This window comes from Lactuca virosa, chromosome 6 (assembly GCF_052849685.1).
Source record: "Lactuca virosa cultivar CGN04683 chromosome 6, Lactuca_virosa_CGN04683_v6, whole genome shotgun sequence".
In the NCBI taxonomy this organism is placed as follows: Eukaryota; Viridiplantae; Streptophyta; class Magnoliopsida; order Asterales; family Asteraceae; genus Lactuca; species Lactuca virosa.
The window spans coordinates 41,129,196-41,152,917 of NC_136431.1; the positions used below are offsets into that span (position 1 = coordinate 41,129,196).

At 39.3% G+C, this 23,722-nt stretch overlaps 1 protein-coding gene across 4 annotated transcripts; it reads left to right on the forward strand.

The window, feature by feature from the left end:
- The first annotated feature begins 7,438 nt into the window (after positions 1-7,438).
- LOC145121852 (uncharacterized) lies at positions 7,439-10,313 on the forward strand. Of its 4 annotated transcripts, none has more exons than XR_013714607.1 (4): positions 7,439-7,743; positions 8,414-8,723; positions 9,318-9,671; positions 9,745-10,313. XR_013714607.1 is itself a non-coding variant. In XM_079057547.1 (2 exons), the coding sequence occupies exon 2, from the start codon at positions 8,457-8,459 to the stop codon at positions 9,090-9,092; it is 636 nt and encodes a 211-aa protein (XP_078913673.1). In that variant the 5' UTR covers positions 7,465-7,743; positions 8,414-8,456; the 3' UTR covers positions 9,093-9,260. The 4 variants fall into 4 exon arrangements, 1 of the variants encoding a protein (XP_078913673.1); XR_013714606.1 differs by having other exon boundaries at positions 7,441-7,743; positions 9,318-9,950; positions 10,043-10,313; XR_013714605.1 differs by having other exon boundaries at positions 7,470-7,743; positions 9,318-10,313.
- Positions 10,314-23,722: the final 13,409 nt, after the last annotated feature.

Here is a 23,722-nt window from a genome sequence, read left to right on the forward strand (position 1 = left end):
TTCAAAGCATTCCAAAATCTCTTTTAGGGACCCAATCAGAACATTATCTGTTGCCTCAAGTATTTTTTTCATGTTTGTTGGATTCAAGGAAAGATTTGTTATCCACCATCAACGTGTTGTAGACCTTTAGTTTCTCATTATAAGCTTCCGAAAATAAAATCGTCTCATGTTTGTATTCTTTCTCACTGCTTATGTTAGTTGACATGCTGAAAGATGGACGCAAGAGACAGATGGAGATGGAGATGGAGATGGAGATGGAGATGGAGAGAGAGAGAGAGAGAGAGAGAGAGAGAGAGAGAGAGAGAGAGTACTCTAATGGGTAGGACAAATATATATAAAAGGGAGAGAAGCAACCCAAATGTCATGTTAAGTAAATAATTCACATAAATAGACGTCAATGTGTTTATACTCTTGAAGCGTGTAAACACCAAAATATCTCATCCAAACCTGAATATATATTTTGGAAACCATGTATGATTGTGTATATATGATTCCTTTATTATATAAGCTTACGAGTAGCATACACAAGCATTCACTTACCGCTAAAATTACACTATTAAGAATCCCATTAACATATCCAACAATGGCAACTTAAACCTTTTGTAAAAAGAACCAAGCTTGAGAAATAAATACAATATGATGTGCATATGGGTGGTGAAAGTATGAAAATGTTTCAAGACATATGGGAAATGATAAATATGGTACACCAACAAAAAGTAGCAATAATTTCAACTGTTTCTGCATCTCCTAACTTTATAAGCAGAGATATCATACAACTATATTGTTAAAGTAATCAAGAGAGCCAATAAATAAGAAACATCATTGGAGAAGGTTTTGATGGTGTTTGAGGGTATAGTGAAGTTATCACTACTTCAAAAGTTCAGGCAAATATAAAGTTTAGATATTGTCAAGAAATCTCAATGTATTTTTTCCCGTGTTACCCTAATTTATATAAAATAGTCTTTTGTCATATTTTTTTGCTATATTTTGAATTTGTTATCCATTTTTAAATAGCATTATTCTTAATGTAAAAACAAACGAAAAACTTCCTAAAACTATCCAACTAATTTTTATATGAATATAATTCAATGTTAACACTCTTGCATATCTAATAATACTGTCGGTAATAAATGTTTAATAATCATAAGAAATGTAAAGCAAAATTGATTTTCAAGATGCAAATATACAAATAAAAGTTTAATGGCCCTTTTAGAAGTTATGTAAGTATTAAAATCAGTGAAACTTAAGGTAGTTGGTATATATAACACAAAAACTATTTAACACAAAAACTATTTAAAGAGCCTAGATGTATGAAAAAAAAATACTTTCATGATCATTCTGGAAATGGAAAAAGTTGATTGATGAAGTTCAACTAAAATGTCAAGAACATATATTTAGGCATAAAACTTATTCATAATATGGTATGTTCTTTAGGCATAAAACTTATTCATAATATGGTATGTCCAGTGAGAATGTCGCTTACTAGATAGAGACATATATTTGGTAGTGTGTGCAAACTTGTAGTTGATTTAAGGTAGTCGGTACATATAACACAAAAACTATTTCTAGATGTATGGAAAAAAAAACTTTCATGACCATTTTGGAATGGAAAAAGTTGATTGATTACGTTCAACTCAGATGTCAAGAACATGTTAGGCATACAAACGTATTCGATGCACGACGATCTCAAGGTAAAATAATACATGTCTGGTGGGAAGGTCGCTCATTGGGGACATATATTTGGTGTTGCGTGCAAACTTATAATTGATTTGGTTGCTTAATATATTCGGTGTCTAGTTTATTAGACTATTTCCAGTATGATAGAATCAAATCATGTTCTCAAAAGTTTTTCTTATTTGTTATCTATCCCTATAATGTAAAAAGGTAAAATAGTTTTATGTTTTAATTTGAAAAAAACCAAAGTAGTTATTTTTGATGTATACTTAAGAATTTTGAAACACCACGAATTAAATTCTAACATATATGAACAAGCTATAAAAAAGACAAAAAAACAAGTGCCAATCTTTAAGTCTTTCATGCATTCATCAAGCAAATATATCTTCTTGTTGATCCTTTCACCAAGAAAGTTGACCAACTCCATTAAGTACGGAACAAGCATGATATGAAGTGTGATTGACTTGTATAGTAGGACTTCTGTCATTGACGTACTTGAAGAAAATAGATAAGAACGAATAGTCTCTAATATATGTAACTGCTCATCAAAACCTTTGATGGTTTCTTCTAACGAAGTTGTTGTAGTTTTTCTCCGTTCCAGATCGTATGCGATATTTTTGTGTATGAAAATCATAACTTCTTTTTTAAGTAGAACGTATGCGCAGGTGTATAAAAGATTTCGTGAGATGACATGAAGAAAATGGAACCTAATTTTCTTTGTTAAAAGCTTATGATATTTTAGAACTTCCAAAATATTATAAGTGGGTTTAAAAACCTTTTTGAGATGTTTAAATTACTATGTCAAACTAACCCATACGAGTGGTGCTTCATATACTTACCAGGAAAGAAAACCCTAAGTGGGAAAAGGTTATATATTTTTAGATAGATATGGTATTTGTAACATCCCAAAAATATGGATAAAATTTTGTTTTTAATTTCACTCAAATCACATGACACTAATATCAAAATAGACAAAAGAGTATCATAGTAACATGTTATCAGAGTATAAATTCCCAAAATCACTAAGTGCGGAAAACATAGGGTGATGTGGTGCGATCAAGCCGATCCCTTCCCCTTCGAACTGGAGTACCTGAAACATAAACTGAAAACTGTAAGCACAAAGCTTAGTGAGTTCCCCCAAAATACCACATACTAAATAAACATACTGCGAAGCATATCTGAGTGCTTGCCTACCCCTTCAGTCTATTTCAACCGGATACTATCAAGCATATATGGGTGCTTGCCTACCCCTTCGGTCTATTTCAACCGGATACTATCAAGCATATATGGGTGCTTGCAATCCCCTTCGGTCTATTTCAACCGGATACCGGGTCTATCTCATCCCCTACTACTACCACATAATATAATAACAGAAATCACAGAGTCATCAAGCAAATACAGGCATAACTGACAATTGTCACAAAGACAATCATCACACTACATCATAGACTAGTGGGCCGACATTGGTGCCTTTGACCCATGGATACTGCGAAAGAAGACTCGCCTCAGACTGAAGATATGAAATTTCACTCGACAGATGACTCATGAAAACCTCTTCCTAACGCACAAGCATAAAACCCTAATTAGAAATTAGGCCACACTCCAACTCAAAGGTCCAAACCCTAATTCTTGACTTAAGGTAAAAAACGCTCCTTTATCCTTGCCTCCATGGGCCTCCCTCCCCCCTAAGGCCCAAATCTATTAAAAGCCCAAAAAGGCATCCAAGCCCAACTACAAGGCCTATAAGGCCCAATATGGCCCAAGAACACCTAACATGGTCTTAGGCCCAAACATGTCCTGTTACAATAGGTGGGCCTGAGGCCCAACCTAAAGAAGTCCAAAAGCCTAACACTAATCGAGCCCAAAATTCATCTAAGCCCACAGACTTCATACGCGCAGCGTACACGGCTCATACGCCCAGCATACGCTAATGCGCATCTAAAGTCGGGACACTCACCCAGTACGCACACCGTACTCTATAGTACCCCCAACGTACTGGCCAGTCAACCCAACTCATTTCCATGTCTTAATCCATTCAACCTTTACGTCCAAAACATATATCCAAGCTCAAAATAACGTCTTAAGCCATAAAGTTTCAAACTTTATGCTTTTGCATGCATAAATGGGGCTTAAACCATGAATTAAGTCACTTAACTCACTTGGATGGTCACTAACACTTGCATGGTTGAGTCTTAACAACCAAGATCCGATTTTTATGACTCAAAACAGTTCCAAGGGTCCAAAAGGACAACTCAAATGGCCTGGAGTTACTCATACTCCAAGAAGCCAAGCTATGGGACCAAAAGATGCCATATTCTACCCTAAACCTAGATCTAAGCTTGTAATGATCAAGGTTCAAACTTTATACCTTAAATAGGCTAGAAATGGTGCACAACCTCTGGATATACAAGCTCCTTCTTCTCCTTTGCTTCTTCCCAAACCTCCTTCTTCTTCAAAACCACCAAAGAACACCAAAATACTCAAGTTAAGCTCAAAGATGCACTCAAGAAGGTTAGGGTTCGAGATTGACACTAAACGGGCAGTGGAGGCTGAGATGGTAACGAACTTGAGGGCCATAAGTTCTTTAAATAGGGTGCAAACCCTAAAAATTAGGGTTTACCCCTGGCTTGATTACGCCCATCGTACGCATGGGTACGCCCAACGTACGTAGGGGATCACTTGATGAAGCGCATGCAAGGAGTACGTCGTGCGTACCAAATATACGCCCAACATACTCACGAGTCCCCCACCACCTTTTTACTTAGATTTAAATAGAATGAATCAATAACTCATACTTGGCGACTCGGGTGCTACAGTTCTCCCCCACTTGAATTAGACTTCGTCCTCGAAGTCCGCTGCTGGAAATATTCTGGTTAATGCTCTCTCATCTCTTCCTCCGGCTCCCACATCCATTATGAGCCCTTTTAGTGCTGCCAATGCACCTTAACCAACTCAACCGCCTTGTTCCTCAAGGTATTTGTCTTCCTGTCGAGGATCGCTATTGGTCTCTCGATATAGTTCAGGCGGTCGTCCACCTAAATGTCCTCCAATAGAACCACTGTGGAATCATCAGCCAAATATTTCCGCAGCTGCGAGACATGAAAAGTACTGTGAATCTAACTGATCTCCTCCGGAAGTTCTAATCGATACACTACCCTGACCACCAGGGCTATAACCCTGAAAGGACCGATATACCTGGGGCCTAGCTTGCCCTGCTTCCTGAATCCAATGACACATTTCCAAGGTGACACCTTCAGGAGAACTATATCCCCAATCTGAAACTCCAAGTCTCTTCAATACGTAAAGAGATCTAAGCATTCAAAAGCCAAGGTATGAACTTGATACCTCAAGAGGCTTGCATAATGAGGGGGGATTTTGGATCTAAAGCTTCACACCAAGCAATGAAACTTCACTTTTCTTCAATTCCTTCAAAATGAGCAAAACACCAAATTCTCCTCAAGAGCTCAAATGCACATCAATGGAGGCTAAGGGAAGATTTATAGGGTTTTGGGGGCTTGGAGGCTGGTACAGAGACCAACCCTAAAGACTTGAAGTGCTTATATAGGGCACAACACCCTAAATTAGGGTTTCCACTAACTCCTCGTTCGCCTAGCGTACGAGGTTTCGCATCCACGATCAGCCCTTCCTAGTACGCTATGTACACTAGTGTACACCTCGTGTACCGCACCTCGCACCAGTACGCCGTGCGTACTCTCTAGGTACGCCCCGCGTACTAGGGTTTCCCTTAAACCCTAATATACTCCGAAGGCAATAACCTCCTCATTATAAATCCGATTTCGACAATCCTTATATCCATGAAAAGGTAACGAGATTCTCTACGCTTTAATCAACTCATACTTGCCTTACAATTTCCCAAACAAAAATCCAATTTCCATAAAAGCCCGAACTGACATATTACCAAAATACCCTTTGGCTCCAAAACACAAACCGAACACCCGAATCATCTAAATTACATCATCCACCTCAAAATGAGTCTAGATCTCAATTCCTCAAAGGTCCTAAGTCTTCTAATACCCGATCCTTGATCACCACCCCAAAATAGGAAACGATTCAGAACATGGTGTTTCTAGTAAATCTAATTAGAATCATATTTGTGAGTTAAAGAACAAAATTTAAATCGAAGAAAGAGATCTGAACAAAGAACTTAAGATCAGTTTGCAGAAGAACTTGAAAAATTCGAAAACGATCAAAAATTCAAAGTAGAAATCTGAAGGACACAAATCAGTTGCTCTGATACCACTTGATATATTTTTAGGAACGAAATGATTCTAATAAGAGAACAACATGATCAAGAGAAAGATTATGAACACGATGATGTAAATAAAATCAAACTTTCATTAGAGAGTACAAAACAGTTTGGTACAAGAGTAGGGAACTATTCTGTCAAAAAGTACTCTCTTTTCTAACTAACTCTTCTATATATATTATCCCGAAAGAGAGTCAGAAAGGAACAAGTCTAAGTCAACAACTAAGCTGCGAACCTAAACATAAACAAATATCGGAAATGGAAACAACACACCTCACATACTGAAGTGAAGACTTTATCTATACAAGACAACTTGCAAACACAGTCGCTTACAAGAGTTGACACAACATAAATCCCGAAACCTAACAAGTTGTTATCGATTCTTTAATTGAATTTCGAGTAGATGTCATTTTAAAACATAAATTGGATAGGCTTGCTTAAAAATCAATGTATAATCCTTTTTTATGTAATTTCTTAGGTCTAACTAGTTTTTGAACATTCCTATACAAAGACAAGATATACTACATTTATGAATAGATCCATAATTAAATATTTTGTCTCATAACAAAGATTTGAATAATTTTGGATAGACCTGAACAGGTTATACAAATATATCACATCATGTTAGGCTTGTGTTTAGTTAAAACATTAAACCAATTTCGATTTGAAAAAATTGATCCTTACTTTACCCATTTAACTTTCGTGTTATGTTGTGACAATAAATTTACTTAAAATGAGTTGGAACCTTTAACTCGGACCCATATATTACATGTTAATGTTTAAGGTTGAGACATTATAATCGTGTCCTATCGCATTAATGAAAATATTTAATGGGTTAAAAGAATTTGATACTAACATTATTATGTATTTATTTTTCATGTCATGCCATATCAACATGTATATTTAAAGGTTTAGACATTACAATTGTGTTGTTTGCCACGAAGATAGATGAAACCGAATCCGAATGCATAAGAGAAAAGTAAGACACCAACATTATTTGATCGAATCGTGAATTAGGTTACTGATATAAGTGAAGGATGAGCCGTACATGAGAACACTTCATTAATGATTGTCCCACATATGATGTCGTGAACAAAATCTTAAGAAACCGGTCATAAAAACCGGTCATAAAAACCAAATACGTACAAAAACATTAATGACTACATGTTTACCAACTGAAAGTTATATTACCCAATTAAATAATATTTCCGGATAATCTAAAATAACCGATTATAAAGACTGAATATAAAAAAAAAAAAATAAATGATCAAATATACAAAAAAAAAAAAAAAAAATTCTAATAACTAATTACATATAATAATAGCAGCCAATAAAAAATATATTATCCACTTAAATTATTATCCTTATTTTATATTACGGTAATGTTAGGTTAAGGTATCATATCACATTTTGATAGGTTTAGTTGTGGATAAATTTTGAAAGAAGTGGATGGTATTACACGCTCTTAAGAACGCGTGAAGAAAGGTATCTATGGAGATAAAACTTCTCTCCCACACGAATTAGGCCCTCTCTGTACGACTGCGCGCATTACGCACCCTTCTCTCTCTCCTTTTCCCTTTTTTAGGTTTAAGCCAAAGCTAATTTTACAATAATACCCTCCACCTCATATATATTTCACAATTTGATTTTATTTTCTTTATATTTTTTTCAAATAAAAATTAAGAACAACCAAACCCTAGAAGATACAAAACACAAATTGGTGATACCAGAGTTAAACAAACATCAATTCATCTTAATAACAACTCATCGATACACATTCATCTTCGAATTTGAACAAAAAGGTTAGTGATTTTGTTTATTTTCTCGTTTTGATTCTTTCCCCAATTTACTGGTTTTGTTTCAATCGTTTCTGTAATTTATTCAATTTTATTTTCTGTAGTTTATACTGCTTAATTTTTTATTTTTTTTGGATGATTGGAGTTATTGCTGTATATCTTGTTGATTGTTTTGCTTAATGAGTTTAGGTTTTGGGGGATTAAAGTCAAGTATTCATATTTATTAAATTTAAATACTTGACGCTTTGATTCGATCATGCTTTTTGCTGTAGAGGTAATTCCGATGTATTCCGATGATATTTCAACTTTTTATTGCTAATTCTTCTTTGTATAACGATTAACAGATTCTCTGTTGCTTGCTTTCAATCACTTGTTTATAGTTTCATCATCTTCAAATCGTTCATCTCCTATCTTTCTTTTTTGTTTTCTGGTAATCTAGTTTATACAAAGATCTGCGTTGATTTAAAACAAAGTGACAGTTGTAAATTTATGTAATATCTGCTAATCTGGATTGATAAACAGAAGTTCCGGATCTTTATCCCTTGTATACCTAACAACTAACAATTGATCTGTGTTTTCACATGTTCTGTTTGCTTTTCTTATCTATCTTGTTCATATATATGTTTCGGTTCTTGTTTCTGATGTTAGATTCTTCTTCTTTTCTTTGTTGTTGCAGGTTTTGTGTAAAATCCATTCCATTCACAAGAATTAAAAATACAATGAGGTTCAAAAAAGGTAGCAAAATGGAGGTTATGAACAATGTTAGTTACTATGATTATGAAGGTGGTGTGGAAAAGGTATCTAGGAGATTCATCAAGCCTTTTGTAAGAAAGAAGATTGGTTCAAAGATCTGTCAGGAAGAAGAAGAAGATGCATCTAGGAAACAAAAGAGAGCTTCCCCTTTTTGCTCATCTGTTCATGAATCAAGTCAAAAAGTCAAACCTGGGAGTCAAAGAAGATATGTTTCATGCGATTCTTATAAAAAGGTAGATAACAACAATAGTTTAAATGGTTATTATGATGAAATGGAGAAAAGAAAAAGAATATCAGAACCTAATGATGAGTCTGATACTGATAGTGACCAATGCTCTGTTGGTAGTTGTAGTGTTGTTCCTAATCCTAGTGATGATAATAGTGATGGGGAGTCTTTGAATATTTCAAGTGATGACGTGGCAGTGAGTATTCATAGGTTAGAGTTGCATGCTTATCGATCCACTTTGGAGGCATTATATGCTTCTGGCCCATTAAGTTGGGAAAAAGAAGCATTATTGACAAATCTTCGAATTAATCTCCATATTTCAAATGATGAACATTTGATAGAGCTAAGGCATTTAATTTCTTCTGGAGTCAATTGACTTTTTTTTTTTTTTTTTTTATCAAGATTAGGGTTTTCTTGTACAATTCCAATAAAGATGTAAGAAGTAATATAAGATGTTACCCAAATCGGTTTCGATTTTGTAATTAGTCATGCAATGTATTTTATGAGATGAAAATTGAAATCAAGATCCCATCTTGTTATATTATTATTTATTTTTTTCTTTTATAATGTTTAATTAATAATGATGGTGTACGTTTTCCAGAGTTACAAAATTGGAGGCATGCATCTTTTGCTTCCAAAGATCCAAACAAGATTCTGATTCTGCTGCCTTTCTGTTGGAAAAAAGTTTTGCAGGATCCATTTGCATTTGCTACTTCAGATAAGATATAGTTTTTGTATCTTAGTGTTCTTGTTAAAAACAAGAATGTCTTCAGATTGCTCTTTGATTATCCAAAATGTTTCCTTTTTGGTCCTCTTGTTACCATTTTTATTGGTGTTTCTTTCCCTTTAAAGAAGTCAACATTTCCTGTTTATTAACTATCAACAATTCAATGTTATATGCATGTATATTAACTCCAATGCAGGTTTATTGTGAGAAGAATCCTCAAAAGGAACTGTAAGTATTAAAGATTCTTTTTTTTTTCATAGATCTTTGTTAGTAACAATGTAAGAGAATGATTGTTTAATAGCTGTTGATTGAGTCAAAGATCTGATTGAGTCAATGTCTGACTCCTGAATTTGAATCTGACCGAGTAAGAGGCATATCTGAGGAGCCAGGTTCTAAGTATGGTATCAAACAGTCTGAATCTGACCCAGTCTCGGTCTGAGTAAGAGGAATAGAAACACAACAAATACATTATTTGGATACTTGTGGGCCATGAATCATCAAATTGTGGTAACTTTATGTGACACATTTATTTGTTGATCATAATGGATTTGATGTTATCTTTATTGCTTTTGAGGATCTTTTTTATCCTTTTATGGCAGGGAGGTGATAGGTTATTAATGGTAACTTTTGATTACCAAATGTTGATGATGATAAGGGATGTTGTGTGTTTCGAGATGATGATGAAACAAACGTGTATTCCAAGGTAGTTTGAATGATGGAACAACATTTGTTTATAAGATGATTGTGGGAAAAGGAACACTTTCTGTTATAGGATGACAAGTGTGTTCTAAGTTGGGGAGGATACATATGTATACAAGCCATTAATTATATAAAAGAATATTGCATAATATTTAAAATAGTTCATTTTTATTATTGTTATCATTAATGACATGAAAACTTGTGGAACTCATTATAATTTCAAGTTTGCTTTGTATGGTAGAGTGACATGCCCTTGGGACCAGAAGGGATGTCACATATGGCATTTAGGTACTGCAAATGAACACCATTCCAGGTGTTTAGATACCTCAATTTTCATCCTCTCTGCATTAGATGGTTGTAATATATTGCTTTGGTACTTGTACATTTGCTATGGTTGACCAGATGAGAAAAATAGCTAATGTGATGATGATGTGGAAGAGAGGATGCTAGGGATGGAAATGATCCATACTCACCACCCTAAGTAGAAATGTCAAATCAAGTAATTGTGTTGTGTTTTTGTCTGACACGATACAATGGCACGATAAATTTTATTTAACATGATGTCATGGTTTTTCTACTAACACGGAAGCGACTCAATTAAGCAAACACGACAACGATGATATAAAATAATCATCAGTTTATTTAGATCATACTTAATAATACAAAACATGACAAATACAAGAAATACGAAAAACATGACAACCACAAGTTAATATTGTGTCGAACTTTTAGCACAAACATGACATCGTGTCGTGTTTTCTACACTAGGTACAAACACGACACAAATTCAAATTAAATTGTTTAAATTTCGTTATGTGTCATATTTTTGTCGTGTCATGTGATCAATTGACACTCCTAAAGATATGGGCAAAGTAATAATGTTGGTAATGACAATCAGAGCAATAATGTATAATGGAGGTAAAAGGCAAAGTAATTAGGAGATTGCCACATAAAACAATAAAGTTTTGCAAACAGGCTTGATTGTGGAATCTATGCACAATTTGTAAGACAAGTTTTGCAAACAAGCTTCATTGTCTATGCAAAATTTGTATGCCAAGTTTTGCAAACAAGCTTGATTCTTGAATCTATGCAAAATTTGTATGCAAAGTTTGTGGAAGATATAGTGACTTAGGTTGGATCGGTCTCTTTGAAACCTGTAATCTTTGATCAAGAAAGAGAGTTAAAAAAACACAATCTATTTGGTTCTTATTAGGGTTGTAAACGAACCAAAAGAACATGAATGTGTGCTTGTTCATGTTTATTTAAGTTAGCCGAACAAATGAACGAACACGAATGGATAACGAACAAGTTTTCTTGTTCATGTTCGTTCGTTTAACAAATTACATCATTCATGTTCATCCGTTTATGTTCGTGAACATGCTAAACGAACATAAACAAATTAATATAAACGAACAAATATAAAGAAACATAATTGCACACATATGACTATAAATGAATAATGTGCATTTTTAATGCATTTGTTTTAAATTTATAATTCATAGTCTATCGCATATAAATCATACCTTACATGCAGTGAACCTGATAGAGTATAGTATAGTTTTGATAAGCGAGGGTGTCGAACTCAAATGGAACGGTAGTGAATTAATATTAAAATATTTAATTATAGGTTATACTAATAAAAAAACAATAAAAGGGGGTTTTATTATTAAATCTCAAGAAATCAATAACTAAACTAACTAAATAAACTGATTGGAAATGAATTACTGGTACTTTGGTTCAAATTAGATTAAATCTCAAAATTATGGAAAATTACTGTAGTGAAAAGGTCATTTATTCATTATTTACTGATTCTTAAATTGATTCATGTATTTGGTCCATACACGAATACTAATGACGCTAAAGACTTTTAATTTCATCGTCATGCCATTAATTATCCCTAAATTAATTGTTCAGTTCATATCACGTAAGATTTAATTTTTATTAATCTTAAAGATTATTAGAATTAAATCATGCTAAGATTAGTGATTTAAAACATGCACACACATTAAAGTTCATAACTTTATTAACTTATCCCTAGGTTTACTAGTCACAATTATTTTATGGTAATAAAACAACTATGATTCATGAATATATAACTAGATTGTTCTTCTAATCACGTAAACTAAAAAAATAGGTAATAAAGTAATGAGTTTTAACACAAATCTTCAATCAAACTTGACATCATAAATTAAATAAGAATAAACAATTCAAATAGCAATTTAATCCAAAATCGCATGATTCATCTAATCTAAAACGCAAAACAAAAGGTTTTAACACCAAAATTCAGAAAGTAAAAACAGAAGGAACACAATCAGAATATTAATCATGATCAGAAAAGCAAACCGAAAGATTCCCATCATGAATTCGCTCTCGAATCGTTAAGATCTTCACTCCATATCGGCTTAACAACCCTCCCGCCGCCTTGTAGACTCTCAAAATCGTAGCCCCGATGTTTATTTTCAAAGAAAACGAAGTGAAATGTAAGATATATTTTTAGGGTTAATTTTCGGCTTAATTTATAGGTTTCAACATCGCCACGGTGTGGTAATCCCTTTGTCACGCCGTGGTATCGGGATTCCGTGTTGGACATGAAGTCGTAAACCGCCTAGGGAAAAAAACATGATTTTTGCAGAATTTTCATAAGGCGCGGCGCGCCATATAAAGGACGTGACACAACTTCTGCGTCTTTTTCGGTTTTGTCGTTTTTTGTCAGTTTCAGCCCCATTCTTCTCCTTTTGCATCCCAGCTCCCATTTTAACTGTAAATGAAGATTTCAAATCATATTAAGTATCATATATCTTATAATATAGCATTTTTATTCAAATATATTAAGATAATGGCCTAAAATATATAGTTAAATAAAACCATATCAATCAACATATAATATAGTAATGTAATCAAACACAATTAAGCATATATGAACACGAAAGGGACTTTTATGAACGAACATAAACGAACGAGTAACACCAAGTTTTAAGATGTTTCTAATACCATGATAATGGGCCGCAAATAGATCGAGTAAAGGTATTGGTCTTCAAGAGAATATAGTCTAGACCCTTTTGGATGTTGATAATGTAGGATTGAGTGATTTAATCCCTCGATTTGTGCTTTGAATCAAAAGGGTAAAATGAGAAAAGTAATATTCGGGTTTCTTGCATGAATTATGGTTTTAGATTGACATATATTAAGTCAAAAGTAATTATATAGAGCTGTGGGGCTCGTCAATACATTTCCTTTCATATAAAGGCCGCTAAAAACAAAGTTGAAACGAAGAAGTTATGACGTTTTGAGGTTGGAGTGGAATTGGGTGAAAACCCGTCGTCACGAGGTGATAGGCATGTTTTCACGATGTGAGAGCTGTCACGAGGTGACAAGCATATTGTCAGTACATGAGAGTTGTAACATCCAGATTTCCAGGTATAACGTTTTTAATGTATTTATTTCGAGTTGTGGAGTGACTCGATGAGTTGGTGCCTCACCTCGTCGAGTAGAGTCGCATTCGGTGACATGGATTAATGAGGTGACTCGACGAGTCTGTGAGCTGACTCGCCGAGTCAGCGCTGCTGATGGAAACCCTAAATTCTCGGGTTTGTGCCCTATTTAAGGACACTTATAGCCTCCATTCCGTCTCACCAGCACCCTTACACCCTTGAGAGAAACCCTAACGTCCTTAGTGAGCTTGAGTAGAGAGGATAGCTAATCTTGTGATCTTTTTGGTTCGTTCTATTAAAAAGGAAGGGAGTTTCATCACAAGAGCAAGAATGAGGGGCCAGTGGATCTGTTCTTCTTCATCTCAGGCTTCAGTTAGAGGTAAAAAGCTTTTACCTTTCCTTGCAGAATGGTTAGATCTCATGTTCTTGAGATTTAGGGCTTGCATCACCTTTTGTTGGGGATTTGAATGCATCAAACCCCTTGTTAAGTCTAGACTTCAGATCTGGACCTTATGAGGTCCAGAGAGTCCAAAAGTTCAGAACTTTAGTAGCCCAAATGAAGAGATTTACATTGTGGAAACATTAATGGAGTGATGGTGGCATATGGAGCAAAATATGCCATGCATGACCATCAAGATCGAAACTTTACGTAACTTTTGGACATTGGAAGGCTAGATCTAGAGATTGGAGTTGCAAATCTGATTTCAAGTGCCCAAGTATGGAACTCGATTGGATAGACTCGTCGAGTCTATAGGAGGACTCGACGAGTCGTGTCGGGTTTGTTCCAGCGTTCTTGACCCAGTGATACTCGACGAGTTAGGGGGTCTTACTCGACGAGCGGAGAGAAACCCTAGCAAGACCTCTGAGGAGACGAGTGGACTCGGCGAGTCACATAGGTGCACTCGGCGAGTCAGGTCAACTCTGACAGTTGACTTGTATCGACTCTGTTGACTTTGAAGATGAGTCACTTATGAGCATTCGAGACCATGGAGGGGTAAAACAGTCTTTTACCCATCCCAAGTGTTATAAAGGGAATAAGAGAACTTGTGGTGTTCCATAGTAGGAATAGGTATTGATTAGTGATGCATGTCTAACGTTTTAGGCGGAGGCTAGTTCGAGGTTTCTGAGTACGTGTCTATTACCTGCTAGCTCGAGGTGAGTCTTCTCAACTATACATACCTAGAGTGGTAATTAGAGTTATGTGACCAGAGTATCTTGTATGTTGATTGTGATATACTGCATCATTCCTATGTGATTTATGCTATGTATTGTTTAGAGTTAGGACCGAAAGGTCCACAGAGTTAGGACCGGTGGGTCCACCAGAGTTGTGGGACTGGAGGGTCCCACTGAGACACATTGACCAGAGGGTCTTTCAGAGTTATAGCCTCGTGTGGCTAATGCATTACTTGTGATATTTTGGGGAACTCACTAAGCATCTGTGCTTACCGTGTTATGTGTTATGTGTTTCAGGTATTACTGATGATCGCGGGAAGGCACCGGCTTGATTGTACACACACAACCGAGATGGAGTTATATTTGTTTTTGGATCCTGGTTTTATGATAAACAATACTTGAAAAATTGATATTGAAATTTGAGGTTTTGGTGAAATGTGACATGTGATTTATCGTAATTGAAATTTAAAATTTGGCTTAAAATTTTACGTCATTACAAGTTGGTATCAGAGCCTTGGTTTGAGGGATTCGGATACACCTTCGGGTATGTCTGGACTCAAACTGAGGATTTAAGAAAATTTTTCAAGAAAAACGATTTTTCTAAAAACAAGTAAGAGTTTCTAAGAGAAAAGCGGAAAAGAGCAGTGTGTACAATCAGCCAGCGCCCGAACGGTGATTTCCCAAAATACCCTTACTTTATGTGTTATGAGATATATGTTATGCATGATAGAGAGTAGGCTAGGTATTTCATGTTCTAGGACTAGAGTGGCCTGATGTGTGATGCCTTAGCCTAGGAGTTACTGCTGCTGTAAGTTGCTTTGAGTGCGAGTAGGTAGCAGTGAGGAGCTTATGAGAGGTCTACTAGAGGGTAGTCTGTGTTTGGAGAGGCATCGAGTACTTGCGATCTGGGATCCTAGGAGGAGGACTTAGGATGAGTACGGATGCGGTGTGGAAGGTAGTATTGGGCCCGTACTACTGGAAGCACCGGATCGGTGAACAGTCCAAGTAAGAATCCTTAGGGTACTAAGGAACAAGTAGGGGTGAGTGATCGAGTGTGTGTATACTCGAGCGAGCCTCTGACAATTTTATGTTGTGTTTCAGAGACATCATGGTGGTTACGCGCCACAACCCGGGGGGCAATGGTACCAGTGGTACTAGTGACGAGGAGATTCGCAGGATGATCCACGAGAAGGTGGCTGCAGCCATTCGAGCAGAGATACCGGAGATGTTTAGGTCTATTAAGACCACCCTGATCGAGACGTTTGATGAGCGATACACATCTATCACTGAGGCTGCTGTTGCTGCCGCCACTGCAGTTGTCGCCGCTGCTAGGCCACAGGGAGGTGACTCGTTGTTGTACCGGGAGTTCAGCAACACGAAGCCACCAGAGTTTGATGGGACTCAGGATCCGATTGCCGCGATGAGATGGATCTCTGATATCAAAGGGCGTTTCTACACTTGTTCCTGTTCGGAACATTTGAGGGTGCGGTTCGCGTTGAACCAGCTTCGCCTGGGGGCGAAGGACTGGTGGAAGTTTGTTACAACTCATTTTACTCCTGCGGAGCTCACTGCAGTGACTTGGGAGAGATTCACCTCGATGTTTAGAGAGGAGTATGTTCCCCCGGTGGAGAGGGAACGGTTGGCTCAGGAGTTTCTGTCCCTCAAGCAGAGGACAGAGTCAGTGACAGTGATTACGAGGATGTTCCATGAGAGGGCGTTGTTCTGCCCTGAGCACGTGTCTACTGAGCAGGCACGTATGAGCCGGTATTTGAGCATATTGAGGAGGGATATCCGCGAGTTCGTGGCGAACTCGTCTTACCGGACATTTGCTGAGCTTCAGGAAAATGCCCAGAAGAGGGAGATTGAGCTGGAGACTCAGGCCAGGAAGGAGGCGGAGTCTCAGGGGAGGGATCGGCGACTGGCACAGTCTCAGCCGGCAGCCAAGCGGGCTAAGCCCGCTGATTCGAGATCTGGAGGTCAGAAGGGTCGCACTTGTGGGAAGTGCGGCAAGGCTCATGAGGGGATTTGTCGAGCAGGATCTTGCTACAAGTGTGGCAAGGAGGGGCACATGGCTAAGGATTGCCCCAAGGGATTTGCAGTTTGCTTTCACTGCAACCAGACCGGCCACCGGAAGGCCGAATGTCCCCATCTGCTTCGGGAATCAGCACAGGGATCTGGACCTACTGCTATTCGAGCTACAGAGAGTCGGCCAGTGAAGGCCGAGGCACCTAAGGCCCGCGGGAGAGCCTTTCAGCTGACAGCGGAGGAGGTCCGCGCAGCACCTAATGTTGTAGCCAGTATGTATTCTTGTGCTTATTTTATTTGAGACATTTTGTGCTTATATTGTGATCATGCGTACTTTTCTTGTGAGTTCTGTGCCTGCCCTGGTGTTATTTGACTCGGGTGCGAGTCGATCTTTCGTGTCATTAGCATTTAGTCGTCATATCAGTATCTGGCGAGAGGCGTTGAGTCGACCTCTGAGAGTATCCATAGCCAACGAGCGTGCAGTATTTGCGACTGATGTGATCCGGGGATGTGTGCTTGAGATTTTTGGAGTTGAGTTTTCGATAGATCTGGTACCGATCGCGATGGGGGATGTCTGTGTTATCATGGGCATGGACTGGTTAAGTCGATTCGGAGCTGTGACCGACTGTGAGCGTCAGCTGGTGACCATACGAGACCCTAGTGGGGGAGCGCTTACAGTGTACGGCGAGGGTACCCGATCTGGGTCAGCATTTTGCTCGGCCGCCAGAGCGAGACAGAGTCTACAGCAGGGTTGCAGGGGTTTCGTAGTGTATGTTATGGATATGCAAGTTGCTGCCGAGAGATCGAGTTCTATCGCCGAGGTTCCGATAGTTAGTGAGTTTCCAGATGTTTTTCCTGAGGAGTTACCGGGTGTGCCTCCCGAGAAGTAGGTGGAGTTCTGGATCGATTTAATTCTGGGAGCGGCGCGTATTGCCAAGGCCCCTTATCGCCTTGTGCCGCCGGAGATGTAGGAGTTATCCTCGCAGCTTCAGGAGCTGTTGGGGAGTGGATTCATCCGACCGAGTAGCTCGCCTTGGGGAGCGCCGATCCTTTTCGTCAAGAAAAAGGATGGTTCACACCGGATGTGCATTGATTACCGGGAGTTGAACAAATTGACGGTCAAGAACCGTTATCCACTTCCGAGAATCGACGATCTGTTCGATCAGTTGCAGGGTGCATCTTGGTTTTCCAAGATCGATTTGAGATCTGGATATCATCAGATGAGAGTTCGGGAGGAAGACATCCAGAAGACGACCTTTAGGACTCGTTATGGGCATTACGAGTTCGTGATGATGCCATTCGGACTCACCAACACACCGACAACGTTCATGGATCTCATGAACAGGGTGTGCAGGCCCATGTTGGATCGGTCGGTGATCGTGTTCATCGACGATATTTTGGTGTATTCGAGATCTAGAGAGCAGCATGAGGAGCATTTGAGGGAGATTCTGGGGGTATTGAGATCGGAGAGGCTTTATGCCAAATTCTCCAAGTGTGATTTCTGGTTACAAGAGGTCCAGTTCTTGGGACACCTCGTTAACCAGAATGGGATTTTGGTCGATCCGGCCAAGATTGAGGCAGTCATGAGGTGGGAGGTTCCGAGGTCCCTCACCGAGATCAGGAGTTTTCTAGGGTTGGCCAGCTACTATCGAAGATTTATCCAGGATTTCTCCAAGATTGCCGTCCCCCTCACCAAGTTGACCCGGAAGGGCGTTACTTTTTCTTGGGGTCCTGAGCAGCAGACCTCGTTTGAGACTCTTCGCCAGAAGTTGTGCGAAGCCCCGGTGTTAGCTCTTCCCGAGGGGATGGAGGACTTTGTGGTTTATTGTGATGCATCTATATCTGGGCTGGGTGCGGTGCTAATGCAGCGAGGGCACGTGATAGCATACGCTTCGAGGCAGTTGAAGCCTCACGAGACGAGGTATTCCACTCACGATCTAGAGTTGGGGGCGGTGGTGTTCGCCCTCAAGATCTGGCGCCACTACTTGTACGGGGTTTAGTGTACCATATACACGGACCACAAGAGCCTGAAGTATCTCATGGATCAGCCCAGCCTGAATATGCGCCAGAGGAAGTGGCTGGATGTGGTGAAAGACTATGACTGTGAGATCTTGTATCATCCGGGCAAGGCTAACGTGGTAGCCGACGCCTTGAGTCGCAGATCAGAGTATGCCCCGATCCGAGATGTGTGTATGAGGATGACAATGATGACTGCGGTCTTGGATACCATACGAGAGGCCCAGGCAGAGGCCGTGAGACCACAAAACCGCAAGAGGGAGCGGGTGATTGGACAGGTATCCGCGTTTGTGACGGATAGCCGAGGGCTTATGACCTTCCGAGGGCGGATTTGGGTGCCCTATACGGGCGGAGCTCAGAGTATATTGATGGAAGAGGCTCATAGATCGAGATTCTCGATCCATCCGGGAGCCACTAAGATGTATTTAGACCTGAAGAGAGATTACTGGTGGCCCTGTATGAAGCGGGATGTTGCTTGGGTGGTTGAGAGGTGTTTAACCTGCCGCCGGGTCAAGGCAGAGCAGCAGTGACCACATGGTCCATTGCAACCTCTAGAGATTCCCCAGTGGAAGTGGGAACAAATCTCGATGGATTTTATCACCAATTTACCGAGGACTGCGCGAGGAGTCGACGCAATTTGAATGATTGTGGACCGACTGACGAAGAGTGCTCATTTCCTTGCTATTAGTGAGAGCTCTTCTGCGGAGAGATTAACGGAGATTTATGTGAGAGAGGTGGTAGCACGGCATGGGGTGTAGATCTCTATCGTATCGGATAGAGACGTGCGTTTCACTTCCAGGTTTTGGAAGCAATTTCATGAGGAGTTGGGCATGCGCCTACATTTCAGTACTGCGTACCATCCACAGACAGACGGGCAGAGCGAGCGGACTATCCAGACGCTTGAGGACACGTTGCGTGCGTGTTTCATGGACTTCGGAGGAAGTTGGGACACCTACATACCATTGGCCGAGTTGTCTTACAACAATAGCCACCATTCGAGTATTGATATGCCTCCCTTTGAGCTTCTTTATGGGAGGAGGTGTCAGACTCCCATTTGTTGGGGAGAAGTGGGTCAGAGGGTGATGGGCAGCACAGAGATAGTGCTGAAGATGACTGAGCAGATTCAGTTAGTCAGACAGAGGTTACTGACAGCCCAGAGTCGCCAGAAGAGTTATGCGGATAGGCGACGATCTGAGCTAGAGTTTCAGGTCGGAGATTTTGTACTCCTGAAGGTATCCCCATGGAAAGGGGTGTTCAGGTTCAGGAAGCGAGGCAAGCTGGGGCCCCGATATATCGGTCCTTTTAGAGTGACCGCCCGAGTGGGTAGGGTAGCATACCAGTTGGAGCTACCTGCGGAGTTGATCCAGATTCATAACACCTTCCACGTGTCCCAGTTGAGGAAGTGTGTGGCCGATGAGACGGCAGTAGTACCGCTAGAGGACATTCAGGTGGATGTGAGCCTGAACTACATTGAGAGGGTGATCGCGATTTTAGACCGAAAGGTGAAGGTTCTGAGGAAAAAAGAAGTGCCTCTGGTTCAGGTCCAGTGGCAGTATCGGAAGGGATCCGATATGATTTGGGAGTCGGAGTCAGAGATGCGGGAGCAGCATCCTGAGCTATTTGAGGGGCATGACTTCGAGGGCGAAGTCTGATTCTAGTGGGGGAGAATTGTAACATCCAGATTTCCAGGTATAATGTTTTTAATGTATTTATTTCGACTTGTGGAGTGACTCGATGAGTTGGTGCCTCAACTCGTCGAGTAGAGTCGCATTCGGTGATGTGGATTAATGAGGTGACTCGACGAGTCTGTGAGCTGACTCGCCGAGTCAGCGCTGCTGATGGAAACCCTAAATTCTCGGGTTTGTGCCCTATTTAAGGACACTTATAGCCTCCATTCCGTCTCACCAGCACCCTTACACCCTTGAGAGAAACCCTAACGTCCTTAGTGAGCTTGAGTAGAGATGATAGCTAATCTTGTGATCTTTTTGGTTCATTCTATTGAAGAGGAAGGGAGTTTCATCACAAGAGCAAGAAGGAGGGGCCAGTGGATCTGTTCTTCTTCATCTCAGGCTTCAGTTAGAGGTAAAAAGCTTTTACCTTTCCTTGTAGAATGGTTAGATCTCATGTTCTTGAGATTTAGGGCTTGCATCACCTTTTGTTGGGGATTTGAATGCATCAAACCCCTTGTTAAGTCTAGACTTCAGATCTGGACCTTGTGAGGTCCAGAGAGTCGAAAAGTTCAGAACTTTAGTAGCCCAAATGAAGAGATTTGCATTGTGGAAACATTAATGGAGTCATGGTGGCATATGGAGCAAAATACGCCATGCATGACCATCAAGATCGAAACTTTACGTAACTTTTGGACATTGGGAGGCTAGATCTAGAGATTGGAGTTGCAGATCTGATTTCAAGTGCCCAAGTATGGAACTCTATTGGATAGACTCGTCGAGTCTATAGGAGGACTCGACGAGTCGTGTCGGGTTTGTTCCAGCGTTCTTGACCCAGTGATACTCGACGAGTTGGGGGTCTTACTCGACGAGCGGAGAGAAACCCTAGCAAGACCTCTGAGGAGACGAGTGGACTCGGCGAGTTAGGTCAACTCTAACAGTTGACTTGTATCGACTCTGTTGACTTTGAAGATGAGTCACTTATGAGCATTCGAGACCATGGAGGGGTAAAACAGTCTTTTACCCATCCCAAGTGTTATAAAGGGAATAAGAGAACTTGTGGTGTTCCATAGTAGGAATAGGTATTGATTAGTGATGCATGTCTAATGTGTTAGGCGGAGGCTAGTTCGTGGTTTCCGAGTACGTGTCTATTACCTGCTAGCTCGAGGTGAGTCTTCTCAACTATACATACCTAGAGTGGTAATTATAGTTATGTGACCAGAGTATCTTGTATGTTGATTGTGATATACTGCATCATTCCTATGTGATTTATGCTATGTATTGTTAAGAGTTAGGACCGGTGGGTCCACCAGAGTTGTGGGACTGGAGGGTCCCAATGAGACACATTGACTAGAGGGTCTTTCAGAGTTATAGCCTCGAGTGGCTAATGCATTACTTGTGATATTTTGGGGAACTCACTAAGCATTTGTGCTTACCGTGTTATGTGTTATGTGTTTCAGGTACTACCGATGATCGCGGGAAGGCACCGGCTTGATTGTACACACACAACCGAGATGGAGTTATATTTGTTTTTGGATCCTGGTTTTATGATAAACAATACTTGAAAAATGTTTGATATTGAAATTTGAGGTTTTGGTGAAATGTGACATGTGATTTATCGTAGTTGAAATTTAAAATTTGTCTTAAAATTTTACGTCGTTACAAGAGTTGTCACGAGGTGAGTGTTGTGCAGTCCAAGCCTATGGATTTTAGGGTTTTCAACATATTTAAAGGTAAGGATTGATGTTTTAGGGTATTTTTGTAGCCTCCATCACATTTAGAACTCCTTGGGAGCAAACCTAGCCCCCCTTTTCGATATTTGAGCTCCTCCCCTATCCTCTCTCCTCTTTTGGATGCTTTTGGTGATATTTTGATGAAGCTTGAAGATCAAGAAGGTTATTTTGGTTGCAAGGAATGTTATTTCAAGTTTGGATCCATCAAAGTCACTCCATTTCTGGACTATTGTGAGTATAAAGTTCATATATTTCTCTTTAGGTCTTTAGATCTCTTCATTTGTGGGTTTTGGTACTTTTGGTCCATTTTATGGGTGATTTTGGAGTTTAGTGAACTCTAACATATTTTGATCAGTTTAGAATGCTTCTTGGACCTCATGAACTAGGAAAGGTATGATATTTTTCCTCCCCTTTTAGCCATGCAAGTTATCTTGGTCCTTTTGGTCATTTTGGTGTATTAATTTCTGGATTGTAGAGTAGTTCACCGGTTCTTGTAGACCTAGGCATAAACAATCAAATAACAATAACCAATTTCCCCGGAAACGGCGCCAAAACTTGGTGGGATGTCAAGTCCAACAAGCAAATTACACCCTTTGTTTGCAAATAAAACGTAATATAATGGTAAAAAGGAGTATCGATCCTCGGGAAAATGGTTGTATTCAATCACCAATGCAATCCAATAGAACTAGTGTAAATAAACTAACTAACTACAATTAAACTAAAAGGGGGGGGGGTGTTGTGATTGCTTGAAAACTAAAAGACTTGAATAACTAAAAAGCTTGCAATTAAGCAATATGATGAGATGCTCAAATATTGGTGAGAATTGGTTAACCAAGGAAATTCAACACAATGAACATCTGTGTGTTTATCATTAGGATTCAATATGAAGCTTATCATTAATCCCAAATTGGTTATAGCAATCATGAAGCATGATATGCCAAGATTCCTCATAGGTAGTATGGAGGTTGGGGAAGCCCACAACACACCTTCTTAATCAAAATCAAAGATCCAATTGAAGCAATTGAACCGAAGAAGTTGATTAGCCTTAAGAATGAAGGAATCCCCAATTCCTAGAGGATGTCAATGCTTACACATCCATAAAGGAGTTATGATTCATAAGCTAGAGATGATTTCTACCATCATAAAGCCATTGTTCTAAGTAAATTCAATGATTCAATGCTAAACCAAAGAAATAAACCAACAATTGCTTATTCAAGTACCAAGCTCATGATCAAAGCATTAAACAAACATAGGAAATATGAACTAGAATCATAGACATAAGATAAATGATAAATAAACATGAATCCTTCAAAAACCCACAAACATTCGAAGGTTTTAGCCAAGGCTAACCAAAATAGATAAATTAGCCACTCATGGCAATAGAATAACAATCACAAAAGTCTAATTGCATAAAGAAACTACCAATAACTTGGAAAGATGAAAAGAAATGAGTCTCAAGCTCCAAAATCGCCTTCTTCTGGTCTCTAATGGTGTAAAATCGAAGTAATAGCTGAAAGATCCAATCCCCCCAAGGT